This window comes from Archocentrus centrarchus, chromosome 4 (genome assembly GCF_007364275.1).
Source record: "Archocentrus centrarchus isolate MPI-CPG fArcCen1 chromosome 4, fArcCen1, whole genome shotgun sequence".
Lineage (NCBI taxonomy): Eukaryota > Metazoa > Chordata > Actinopteri > Cichliformes > Cichlidae > Archocentrus > Archocentrus centrarchus.
In genome coordinates this window covers 37,377,492-37,390,360 of record NC_044349.1, presented here as the reverse complement: position 1 = coordinate 37,390,360, position 12,869 = coordinate 37,377,492, and the positions used below count along the sequence as shown (strand labels likewise).

The following is a 12,869-nucleotide window of genomic DNA, read 5'->3' as shown; positions in this document are numbered from 1 at the left end:
TATACCCACTCAGACCCACTGTGACCCACTGAGACTCACTGAGACTCACTGAGACCCACTGTGACCAACTGAGATCCATTGTGACCAACTGAGACCCACTGTGACCAATTGAGACCCAGTGAGACCCAGTGAGACCCACTGGCCTTTTCCACCGACCGGATACCTGTGCCAGTATTTGAACTGTTCAGTGGTTATTCCACTCGGTGCTTGGCCAAAAAACGGGTTCAACTCAGCCCCACAAGCTAGCTCGAACCAAGAACGCGTGACGAAAGCGGCACAAGGGCGTGACTCTGCCATCTCAACGTAAAGTTTTCTACCGCTATTTCACTGCATGGTGTGTATTACATGAGAAAAGTGATGCGATTTTCACGGCTGTGAATTAGGTTGGGCTCTAAGGCTGAACTTGCTGCTTTGTATCAGTTCATATCACAGATAAAAGGACACAAAGTGCGTACTTGTTGTCTTGCTCTAATCGCTGTCTGTGTTTCCCTCTGTGCTGCACACAGATGCTGCAGTAGTTTGGTTTGGACCAGGGGTGGGCAACTCCAGGCCTCGAGGGCCGGTGTCCTGCAGGTTTTAGGTGTGTCCCTGATCCAACACACGTGATTCGAATGGCTGAATGACCTCCTCAGTCTGCAGTCAAGTTCTCCAGAGTCCTGCTAATGACTTCTATATGTGATTCAGGTGTGTTGGATCAGGAACACATCTAAAACCAGCAGGACACCGGCCCTCGAGGCCTGGAGTTGCCCACCCCTGGTTTAGACCATAAAATGCACAAGACAGGGGAGCGTGTTCTCCCACGTTTATGCCCTTCAGCTTCCGTGTCCAGACGAGGACCCGCCCACACTCATACGTAAAGAATCATGTCACAGAAACACGGTGGAAACTCAGGCTCCTTCTTAAGCTTTTCGCCGGTTCATTGAAACCAACACCAGCACTGGCGTAAGCACCGGCACTTCGGCAGTGGAAACGTAGTAACTGAGACCCACTGAGACCCACTGAGACTCATGTCCATTTACACAAGCAGATTTTCTGAAGTTTAATTAGGAAAAACAGGACTTTAATACTGAAATAACGGCTGAAACATTATCAAGCTTTTTAATAATTTACAGACATGTAACAAATTAAAGGAAAAGCCAGCAGTAGTACGGTGTTGGGCTGCAGTGTACCTCGGCGCTGATTCACTGGAACCCTGTTGGAGGGATTTAACACCATTCGGTTATAAGATATTCTCTCAGGTGTTGGTTTGACTGGTCTGGGAGTGTGACGGGTTTTCCAGTGAGTTGAGATCTGGTGACTGTGAAGGCCACAGCATGTGACTCACATCATATTTATACTTAATCCATTCTGAGAGACCTCGTGCCTTTTGGATGGGGCACTGCCATCCTGGAATGGCCACAAAGGATTCAAATCTTTCATTATAGGATGAGAGCATCTTGAAATGCATCTGGCATGTATCTGGGCAGTGGTCCAAAACCAGGCCACCAAAATACCCTCCATAGCATAACAGAACTAGTGAAGTTGTCCTTAAACTGTGGATCTGGCCTCACTTGTGTGGCACATGTCCACAGCAGAGGACAAGGTTAAAAAATGAGCATGAAAGCAAGCTGAATATATGATTTATGTGGGGAAACAAAGACACAAGTCAGAGTGCTGAGCCATCTGCCACTAAAATACAGCGTGGATGTTTTTTTATTCTTGATTTGGATAAAAATGACGTCAGAAGGATGGCACGGTGGGAAAAGAACCACTACTGGCTTTCCATTAATTTGTCATTTGTCTGTGTAAGAATGTACGAAACCAAATATTTAATTGTACTCATTCGTATTCATGACATGTGGTGTGTTTAAGGACTGACAATAATTTAGTATATTTAATATTGCAGTGAGATGATCACATGGCACTAAAGTTTTAAAAAACACTGTCATTTGTATCTTATTCACTGTAAAATTACTATTAAGGGAATTTCACTCTCATTAAGTGTTTATGTGCTGAATGAACTGCTGACTGAAGGGAGAGGCTTAATTAAAGTCACCCAAATACACGCGTCAATGAGGAAAACTGTTACAAGCTAGCTTACACATATGCATGAGGAAACAGTTAAAGGAGCAGTAAGAGATGGAAGGAAATGAGTCTGTTCTTTTTCCTCAGGGTTAAGAATTTACATCAGCTTCATCTCTTTCACCCAGAAAGAGGACGTGGACGCGTTCGGGGTGAAAACAGCTACAAAAAGAAACACATTCTTAAAACGCCAAGATTTTCTTATTTAGCTTGATGTCTATGATTCACCTCATCATACAATGAAAATAATCTGCCGTTTTAATATTTCTTGCACCATGCAGCAACAACACAGGTATTGGTGGCTAACTTGCTGGCTAACAAGATACATCTATAAAAGTATAACTTTGAAAACTTTAGGCATAGTTTTAAGCCCGCTAGTAATCACCACACTAGCTATTTTGAGATGACTCTTGGTAATCAGTCTGACTGGGTGGGGCGACAAACGTGTTTTCCCCCAAGTCCTTCACTAGGACGTCAAACAGTTACTCTGAACGGCTTAAAAATTCAGCCATTGTTGCTCCAGGTCACACGGGCACGACTTCTTTCAAAGAGGCCAGGGCTGAATGGATGCGAACATGAAGTCGGTTCTCAAAGTCGTAGCCTGTAAAATCCTCCTAAAACATAATATGCACGTGCATTCATGTATTTAATATTACCTGATAAAGTTGCAGTTTAATAAATGAGTGTTACTATTTTACCTTTGCCTGAAGTAGCAGTGATCTCCCCTTTCCCACTGTCTGAATAGCAATATAGAAAACATAAGGTTATATTCAGGGACATGGTCACAATCACCTCCAAAATCGCAAGCAAATAATAAAGAGCTGCGACCAGCAGGCTGACCTCTGGTTTTGCAAGGAGCACACATCCCAGCTCATAGACGGCATACGGCTGAACGTACGAGTTGATCTGCCGTCCGTACTCATCTCTAGCAGCCAGCTGGAATGACTGCATCACAGACGAAATGAAAAGGAAGCAAAATGAGTAAAACTGCCGACTGCAAAGCCTCTCAACGTGTCACTGCACACTGATACCTGAACAGCATCTCTCATATTTCCATGACATTTATGAATGGCACCGAGGAGGAGGTGTTTCAGGCCTCTGCACGAAGCATCATCTAAAGTCTGTAACACTGAGCACACAAAACAGGAAATGATTACACAGGCCACATATTACACAGGTTATGCTGATCTGAGTCTGGCGGGCTCCACTAACCCTGATTCATGATCTGCAGTTTGGATGAGGAGCAGTTCTGCAGCGCTTTCCACAGATAAACCACTTCGATTACACCAAGAACGCACAGCTCTCTGCTGGGCGAGCTCTTCCTCAGCCTCTCAGCCTGCAGACAGAACATGTAGGAAAACGTCTCGATACACACTCGTGCAGTGCTGGAGTCACACACACAGAGGCTGAGAGCCTTACTGGGACACAGAACTACACAGGATCCATACCTAATAAGCTTTTCTTAATATAACTCTCAACTGATTCAAAAAAACTGGGATTCTTTTTGATCTTCTGTTGATTTGGTTGTTGAGGCTGACTCCTTTTACCACCCCAGAGCCATTTGACCCCACCACCACCACTCGCATCAGATAAGTGAACAGTAGCATGTAACTTCTGCCCCTGGCTTTATTTTATGACCATTAATATTTGAAATGTAAATATTTCATTCTAAGTTCAAATTTAATTACAAAATTTAAATTACATTTTGTAAATTAAAACCACAAGCGGTGATGATCGGGCCCTCGCACCCGTGGCACACATCGACCTGTGGCTCACTCGGAGGTTTGTTGATTGTGATGTTGTACAGAAGGTCTGTAACAAGTTTCATTCGTTTATGGGAAAATTTATCTTTTGCTCTCCATCTTAACCCAAAGGGACTTTATGCATATCATTGTGTTCAGGGCGGGAGGCTTATCAAACCACTAAAGTTTGAGGCAGATTGGGCAAGTTGGCTTTGAGTTACGGCCCTTTTTGTGTTCATGGCGAAACACCGAACGTTGCCATCCTGCCAGGGTCACGCCCTTTGGCGAAAACTCACAGTTTTGAAAACAGTGTAAGGCCAACTCCTGAAGGCTTTTCAGGGGAAATTTGAGATGGTTCTGCTCAACCACCTCGGAGCTGTACCTCAAAGTGTAAAACATGACATTTCCTGCTCCCACTAGGTGGCGCTGTGACTGTCAGTAAATATTAATTAGTTTGATCCAGATTGGATAATGCAGGTTTCATTGAGAGACAATCAAATTTTCCTGGCGAATGATTGAAATTCCCTGTGTTGTCACGGCCACGCCCTCTGGTGAAAACTCACCATTTTTGAAATTCAGATTCCCCCTCGTGTGTAAGATAAGACAAAACAAATATGAAGTTGATAACATCCAAAACCTCAGAGTTATTAGATAGAGTATAAGGGCAGGAAATGGCTAAAATCAGCCATTTGATTCCAAATGGTGGACTTCCTGCTGGGTTTAGGCCATCGGACCCTCTGTCTTTTTTGTTCATCTGGACATGTTACATATGTGTACCAAATTTCATACATGTACGTGAAACACAGCAGTGGGAATTGAACTAAAGGTGGCGCTGTAGAGCCATTTTGAGAGGGCCATGCCTGAAACCATTAAAATACATAAATTTTCATTTAGGCGATTCATTTGCCTAAATGTCCAAAGCAATTACAATAGGGCCTTCGCACAGGTTGTGCTCGGGCCCTAATAATGTCTTTGTGCAGTACCTTCACGAGCCACCAGGGTGCAGGAAAAATCCACCTATAAAAGATGGAACTGCCTTAAACATGCATTCTTTCTAATGACCACCAGGGGAAGCCCCTCAGGGTGCCCACAGACCTGAAGTTGTATCTGTATCTGTGGGACAGTGGGCCTCCCTTCCTGTGACCTCAGTAAACGCCTTCCTGATGTCCTTACAGGCTCAGTCGCTGGTTTCATATCATTTTGAATAAAACATTGTACATTATGACCATTCTGCATGTCAGATAGGAGGATTATCCCGAGTATGCTCATTGACTAAGACTCATGTCATTAGTGATGGCTACATTCACCTATGCCTATGAAAAAAATTAGAGTTCCTAGAGAATGTGTGTAGGCCCCTAACAGGCTGGTTAGTTTGGGTTAGACTGGTTGAGTTTGGTGGGCAGAGGGGTGCCACTCCTGGCCCTTCCTTGCCTCTGCTCTGTGGTAGGATGCCCTCTAAAAGCAGGTTTCAGAAGCACACCCACCCTTTTCACAGCAAACTGCTCTATCTGGTTGTTTTTTCTCTTGAAGAGCTTTTGCACGTCTTTGAAAACTCCGCTTGCTCCATCCACGTCTCCTGAAGCACCCTGACACACTGAAACATCACACACAGAGGACCGAGAGGAGTTAAAGGTAACAGCATCCTAACAGTGTCTGACAGTTTCTCTGTGTATGGCAGGCCTACCTCCAGTCAAATACGCATAGTAGCACTGCGACCAACGAGACTCGTTCTTCAGGCGTTCAAATGCCCTGTACGCATCCTCAAAGTTCAGCTCTATCATGCTACACCAGCCTGAGCCAAAAACAAGCAAGCAGAATACAATCAATCCATCGCTGCAGTCTGTCAGCTGCCAGTATGTCACGACTGACCTGATGAGGAAACACGTACCAATCTCATAGAGACACACATGCTGGATCTCTCTTTGGTCTGATGCAAGCTCTAATGCATCATGGAAACAGGCCAAAGCACTGTTGATATGGCACTGGGGACAGAGGAGAGAGCACACACCAACAGGTAATCATGTTAGACACAGACTGCATGCATGTGCTGAATGACAGATCAGTAGGTGGTTGATTAGATGTCGGTGAGTTAATGGACTGTCTGACATGCTTATTAACTGTATGTGCTTGAACAGAGAGCGCCTGCTGTGCTGGGGATGAATGATATTTTTCATACTGACATATGTTTTACCTGCTGTGTATTTCTAATGGAACACAACACAAATAAACCATCTGCAGCTATGATGGACTTGTTGACCGATCTTATTACCAACCCCGCTGTACGTACCTCCAGCCTTTGGACCCGTCCTTTAAAGAACATGAAGAGAGACGAGTTCGGGTAAACCACCGACTTTCTCTGCAGAATAGCCTTCGCTTCCAGCAGCCCTGCATGTGTATCCGAGCCCTCCAGAGCAAAGAAAGGCAGCACTACTGTGTGGTACCACAAGAGGGCCAACCTGAGCAACAACAGAGGAGAGTCAGCTCAGAGAGGTCCGCTACAGCTCTGCTGCTTCAAATCTCTCTCTGAAATGGAATTAAGCGCATAAACTTAGAAACTCAATGTGGCTTAAAACTCGAGATTAAAATTTAATTTTCAAACCCAAAAGTGAGATTATTTTGTCAACTGCTCTCTCTCCAGGGCCAGGAAAGAACCCCGACTGCCTGCCAAGGATTATGTTATATAATCATACACCCCAAAACAGCCGCTAAAGGAACCTCAGTAAGACTGTTTTAAATTTAGATAAGAGGGAAAAGAGGAACTCATACATGACAGTTCTCCTTTTATGACAAACATTAAATATATCAAGTTTTGGGTATCTTCCTATTTTGTAAAAGGAAAGTGGTTAACCAGCAGTTAAGCAAAAGAACCACTCCAGGTTTAGAAAAGCAGTGTCTGAAAATCCTGGTTTGTTTGTTGCATCGCAGCATCACAGCACTGACATCAGGCTTTTTTAGCTCTAAGTCACTGACTTCTGTGGTCAGTTGGTGCTGGGCAGCTAAAGAGTGTCCTCAGCTGGAACAGCTGGAAAATAATGATGAAGCAAAACACCTTTCCCATTGCATAAAATTAATTTTTAATATATAAAAAGCTTGTGAGTCATAAATTAAGCATATGTAATTAATCTTGAATGAACTGCTGTTAATTACTTTTACTATATTTAATTCTAGCTGTGTTCTCTCTGTCCTTCCAAAGGCCATTTTCTACTGCAGGAACCTTTTAGGGAGGCAGGTGCCTCTCTGACCCCCACAGGAGCTCTTCAGGGCTCTGAGTGCCACTGAAAAACTGCAGCTTGTGGCATGAAACATTTCCGAAGGATGATGGAGAGCAGCTGCATTCGTCAAATAGCATCAATGATCAACCATCATCCACCTCTGCTCCCTCACTGTTGTTGATATTTATGTTGTTTAAAGGCATGTAATATGCCACCTTGTTAGCTTTATGGATCCTAGTCTGGAAACAGAGCGTCTGAAAGAGCAGATTAGGGAGCTGCTCCTGTAGGAAAACCTCAGCCCTGAGTTCCTGCTGTGGGAAGAAGCCTGATGTAAGAAATGGTAAGACTGCGCTCACTCACGTAGCTAGCGGGGCCTTCATGTCCTTGCTCTCGCTTGCATACATAAGGGAGGAGAGGCCCTGGAGTCGGTCCCCGGGGAAACCCAGCAGGTTGATAATCTTGAGCAGGTGTGGCGGTACCATGGAGATGCACAGGTGGAAGAGGCCGTAGCCGAAGCTGACTGAGCCCTTGAGGCGGTCCAGGGCTTCGGCCGTGACGCCGTTCTCCACAGGTGTGTTGTGGTTGGCATTGTCTGCTGAGAGGGAGTCCTGGTTCCCCGAGGACCTCCGCTGATAGGACTCCTGCAGCTGGCTGATGTCACTGTGGCACTTATTGTACATTTTCCAAGCCTTACGGAGAATCCAGCCTCCTTTGATATACGCTGTCAGAGGAAACAGTGAACAAGATATCTTGTAAGAGGTTCTGCACTGACATGCTGAGGTGGAAGCACAAACCCCCCAAACCCAGGACCTTCTGTTATGGTTGCTCATTTACAGCTAATTTATCTAACTGATTATATTTTAATCTATCGACTGCCAGCTTGTGTCAAATTCAGACCAGAAGCAAAGAGATTCATTTAGTTTGCTTCAGGCTCATTCTCACTGCTGAGGAGCAGAAGAAGCTGCCTGGAGAGAGTGTGCAGGGGGTGAATTCTCCAAACTCATCTCACACAGGCTAAAGTGGGCGTCACACAGACTGTGTGTTACAGCTCTGGCAGGTTGAAGACCTCCGAATGTCGGATCTGACAGCATCAGACATGCAGCCAGCGTGGACCAACAGCTAACCCTGCGCCCCCACCACTTCCACCTCACATTGTTCTTTAATTAAATCATATTTCAAGAACATCCCCTATAAATAGGTTAATTTTATAATTTAAAAAAAAATGCACAAGTTAATGAAATACAGTATTTACCAAAACAATTCTGATTTTGGCCATAATCCAGCCATCCTGGTCATGAAGGACCAACAGCCCTCTGATAACACACATCCTGGTTTACTTAATGAGGAACGCAGATTCAGGCTTGTGATGTTTTTTCTTGATTACCTGAGAGCTCCTGTTTGACAAAGGAGAGCACAGCGAGGTAGACTTGGCAGTCAGCGACTATTATCTGTCTCTGCAGGCGGTCCACAACTACAACGCCGGAGCGTTGGGAGTCCATCTGTAACAAGCACACACAAACACACACCTTCAGTCGACAGCATGCATTGTGTTTCCCCAGCGGCCGGCCAGGTCAGGAGGAACAGGGAGTTTCCCGAATGACCCAATGCTCCTCGCCCAGTTTGTTGATTACATTTTGCCGGAGTACTAATTGAATCTGTGAGTGATCTCATTACTGCCTGTATCATTGCGCCTAATGCTGAGGATCCTAACATAGTTATCTGAACTGCAGCCTGCGCTGGCTGCGATATAAGGAGATACCAGCAACAGTGGAATCCATTTAAATTGGTACTAACAGCATCTCTGGATTTCAGTTTGGCCCCAAATTCAGTGGAAGCTCTCTCATCAGTTTAGTCTGCAGTTTGGTTTCTTTTTCATTGCCCTTCAAACGGCTGTATAATTACACTTTGAACTCTTATTTTCAATAGCTTTGCACTTACACTCTTTTTAATCTTGTTTCTGATTGTCTCTATGACTCCGGCGCTGTCGCTCTCGCACAGTTTCTCGGTGGTCCTCAGGTCATCACAGGCAGTCTGCATCTTCTCCTCCTCAAATGTCATCATGGCATTCTGCAGTGAAAGGCAGGAAAAAGTCTTTGTCTAATGATATTTCACTGATTACATTATTATTATGATATGAATTTGTATTATTTAACAGGACAGGTTTATGCTTGAGCAAGCTTACAGTCAAAGAGTGAAGGAGCGTTATGTAATAGCCTTAAAAGCAGGAAAGGACAAAGGGCTCTTTCTGCAAAATAATGAATGGAGGAACACAGCGACATCTGTGCAGCTGTGAGTGAGACAGCTGGAAAGATGAAACCCAGCAGAAAATGATCACATAATACAAAATACTAAATAAAAACAATATTACTTTCTTACATCGAGAAAAGCAATGGATTTTGTGGTTTTATACTAGCTTGTAATAATATTCTCCATGATGCACTAAATACTACTGGCCATGTGTGAGCGCCTGCAATGATTGGTCAGATGTCAGCGCCCCCAGTAGCCGTCAGGGCCATTTAGCATCTGGGGGCAGAGGATGACGTCAAGCTGTGTGAGTGCGGACACGAGTGGGAGTGACACAGTGCATGTGTGTGTGTGTGTGTGTGTGTGTGTGTGTGTGTGTGTGTGTGTGTGTGTGTGTGTGTGTGTGTGTGTGTGTGTGTGTGTGTGTGACCACCATGCTGTGAAAAATCTCATCTGCCATCACTGAAGCATTCAGTAATGTGCTTCACTGCAGAGTGATGCTGTTCTTGAGAGGAAGAGGCGTCCATTATGTTAATGGATGGAAAAGCAAATCAAAGGAGAAGATGCAGTGGTGACAATGAGGTCTTAATACCTGGGTGCTTCTTTATGAACTGTGATGATTTGAACTCTGCTCCCGCATCTTTCACACCTCTTTCGGGTGCGTTGTTATTTTTTCTACCAACTTTTTGGATTACCGGCTGAGAGAAAACTCACCAGAAAGCTGACAAAACTGGCCCCAAAGCTCATCAGTGGGCTCTGGGTCCTACAGAGAGAACAGAAACGGGGGGAAAGAAACGCAGATGTCACTGGAACACAATTTTTTCATGTTTTTTTGTGCAGTTTTTGGCCATTCAAAACCAAGCGCAAAAATGTTGAAGGGAGCTGCAGACAGTAACTTCTCCTGCTGGCACAAGCAGAGCAGAAGCAGGTCTCTGATTCTGAGCTGTCATGACTGGTGTCAAGGACTATGTGTGTGATATGCACGGAGGAAAAAGCAAGTGTCTGAGTGCAGGGATTTACCAGGGCCATGCAGGGCTGCAGCAAACAGTTTCAATTTCATTAATCTGCTGTGTGTAAAAATACACAATATGACAACTGTGCAGAGCTAAAACTGAAGTCTCTAAATGTCTTGGTTATCACCACCAATAGGTTACAATATGTTACAAAGAAAACCAGCAAATCATTTTGTTTCAGAAGAAGAAATAACAGGATACTTGACATCTTTAACCTTTTCTTTCCTTATTTAACTTATTTTTAACTACTTCCGTTTGGAGGTGTCAGAGAAATCAGATCCTCCCTGATCGTCAAGTTCCTTAAATATATTCTTCAGTTTGAGGTGTATGTACATACTACTACGCATGCAATATTTCAGACACTTAAAGCATGATTGCAGTGATTATTGGGGAAAAGATCAAACAGTGACCTGTATTTCCTGAACAGCTCGTCGCTTTCCTTGAAGCCGTTGTTGAGCAGCATGTTAATGCCTTGCAGAGCCATCTCAGCATCATCTATGTGCTCTGCCTTCTCCTCTACCTGCTGCTGCTGCTGGGACTGCTCGGGACCCGCCATTGCTGATGCCACAGCTCAAACCAGCGCAATAACGAACAAAAATCGATCGTGTTTCTTCCCTGAACCAAACCCGCATTGGTTTATTTCCTCTGAGATAAGAGAACGCTTTAAACAGAGAGCGAGAGAGAGAGAAAAAAAGCGGCGCAGCTTCCGCAGGCTCCAGACGTCTGTGCGCCTCAGGGATGGGCCGCTGATGCCCCAGACAGGCGCTATCAAACTGCGCTCCGGTAATTTACAGGTAGCATTGTACTTGCAGACAGCAGCCGCCTGTAAGCTCAGTCAAACGCCAGCACACAGTTATTTTTCACTAAATCAGCCATCCGATAAAAAGATCCGCGCAGCAACACCCGATGAATTACATAACGCGGCTGCTGCGCTGCTCTGACAGCCCCACGTAATGCGCTCGTCAAACGGCCTGGCGTCATAACGCACAGCGCATCGCCGGGAGGATGGAGGGATGAGGAGAGGTAAGGAGCGCTCACGATGAATCCTGTCAGCCCCCCATCCCTCCACACCCACGGACTCAGAGGCGCCAGCTGACAGCGCAGCGATGACAGGTGAGCAGCATCACATCTGTCGGATTTGTGCACGTTAGGTTTTTTTTAAATCACTTGCCATAAAAATTGTTCGGCGGAAGAATCAGCAACTGTGTGCTCACAGGTGGTGCGTTAAAAATGTATAATTTTAAGTTAAATCCATATAAAAACAGGCAAACAACCCAAAACTGTCTCCATTAACACCATTCAGGCCACCACGGAAATAATGAACTTTCTGTTTAAGTTGACTTTAGCCTACTTGGAAAAAAAATGCAAACTTGCCTCAAAAAAATAAAGTAATGGTGTTTTAAGTATACTCCATTTAAGGAGTATAGGTATTATGAAATTAATAAAGTACTTAAAAGAGCACTGATTAATGCAACAAAAGCTCACCAAGTTTTATAATAAACAGGAGCAATAACACTGGGTTTGATAATATCTGAACAACAGCTCTTAACTGCAGAGCAGAGGTCCTTAATCACCGCAGGAGTCTCAGCCACGCGGGCCTCTTAATGGCTCAAACACTCCATCAACACATCACAAGTGAGATAATGATCAGCATCACTAAATTAAGGATTTAAAATTACATATGAAGAGTCCCCGGACTTAGTAAAATCAGGCTGACAGGTCAGGAAGCTGCTGTAGGAACTGACTGTGAGAGAGTGAAAGACTATTTACCTGATCGTTATTACAGATGCTTATAGATGGGAAATGGCCGTCCGCGTTTAGTTGTACTGTCTGCATCTAGGCTGAGCTAAAATGTAAAAATGTCACAGGGAAGTTTTAGTCCTATAAATATGTAAATACCGAGAAAGTTAGGCCCAGTCTATTTAAGTGACTTCACTTATTATAATTGGAAGAGGCTGACCTGAGGCCTGCATGTTGAGCCTTCCAGCATGGAGACCCACATACACATTTATGATTTTTGCGTATGAATTTAATGACCTCTCTTGTTTCTAGATGTCAGAAGTTAAAATAATTACCTGCTATAACATATTTGCGTCATGGATCAGCTAGCAGCTGGACTCAAACACAGACTGGTGACTAAAAGTTCAAAGCTTTATTTACAATTAGGGTAATAAACAACTGCACAGGGTGACGGAGTCCACACCCACAGACAGGTAAGGCCATAAACACCAGCACCTCTCTGGCAGGAGTCACAGCCAAACATCCAGGTGTGCTGAGCAGGACAGCGGGAACCCAGGAAGACCCGCCCACTGAAACACAAAGGTGTGGCTATTGGCTATCAGGTACACACACACACACACACACACACACACACACACACACACACACACACACACACACACACACACACAGAAATACCATGACACAATTTAGTCATGAAAAGAAAAGTCAGCAGGTGTGCGGTGGGCTCATATTACACACTCATCATCAACAGGTTTTAATTAAAAAGTGTTTTTAAAGTGGGCTCAACGGCATCAGCATGCATCATTTTTAACTGTGCGGTTGTAACATTACACAGACTGGAAAAAATGGTGGAT

At 44.5% G+C, this 12,869-nt stretch overlaps 1 protein-coding gene across 1 annotated transcript; it reads right to left on the bottom strand.

Annotated features, from left to right (window-relative positions):
• Positions 1 to 647: 647 nt before the first annotated feature.
• On the bottom strand, positions 648 to 11,180 carry LOC115779203 (tetratricopeptide repeat protein 39C-like). Its single transcript, XM_030727735.1, has 14 exons — positions 10,683 to 11,180; positions 9,974 to 10,022; positions 8,954 to 9,082; positions 8,400 to 8,514; positions 7,376 to 7,736; positions 6,091 to 6,259; positions 5,692 to 5,785; positions 5,488 to 5,595; positions 5,288 to 5,397; positions 3,274 to 3,397; positions 3,093 to 3,190; positions 2,902 to 3,006; positions 2,760 to 2,798; positions 648 to 2,675 (listed from the first exon to the last, which is right to left on the bottom strand). The coding sequence occupies exons 1-14, from the start codon at positions 10,826 to 10,828 to the stop codon at positions 2,586 to 2,588; spliced, it is 1,737 nt and encodes a 578-aa protein (XP_030583595.1). The 5' UTR covers positions 10,829 to 11,180; the 3' UTR covers positions 648 to 2,585.
• Positions 11,181 to 12,869: the final 1,689 nt, after the last annotated feature.

Bases quoted from the DNA above. Each gene is read 5' to 3' on its own strand.
- LOC115779203 (XM_030727735.1), bottom strand. From the start codon at position 10,828: ATGGCGGGTCCCGAGCAGTCCCAGCAGCAGCAGCAGGTAGAGGAGAAG. The intron at 10,023-10,682 runs GTCACTGTTTGA...TTCTCTCTGTAG, and splicing joins GAGCTGTTCAGGAAATACAG to GACCCAGAGCCCACTGATGA. The intron at 2,676-2,759 runs GTAAAATAGTAA...ATTATGTTTTAG, and splicing joins CACTGCTACTTCAGGCAAAG to GAGGATTTTACAGGCTACGA.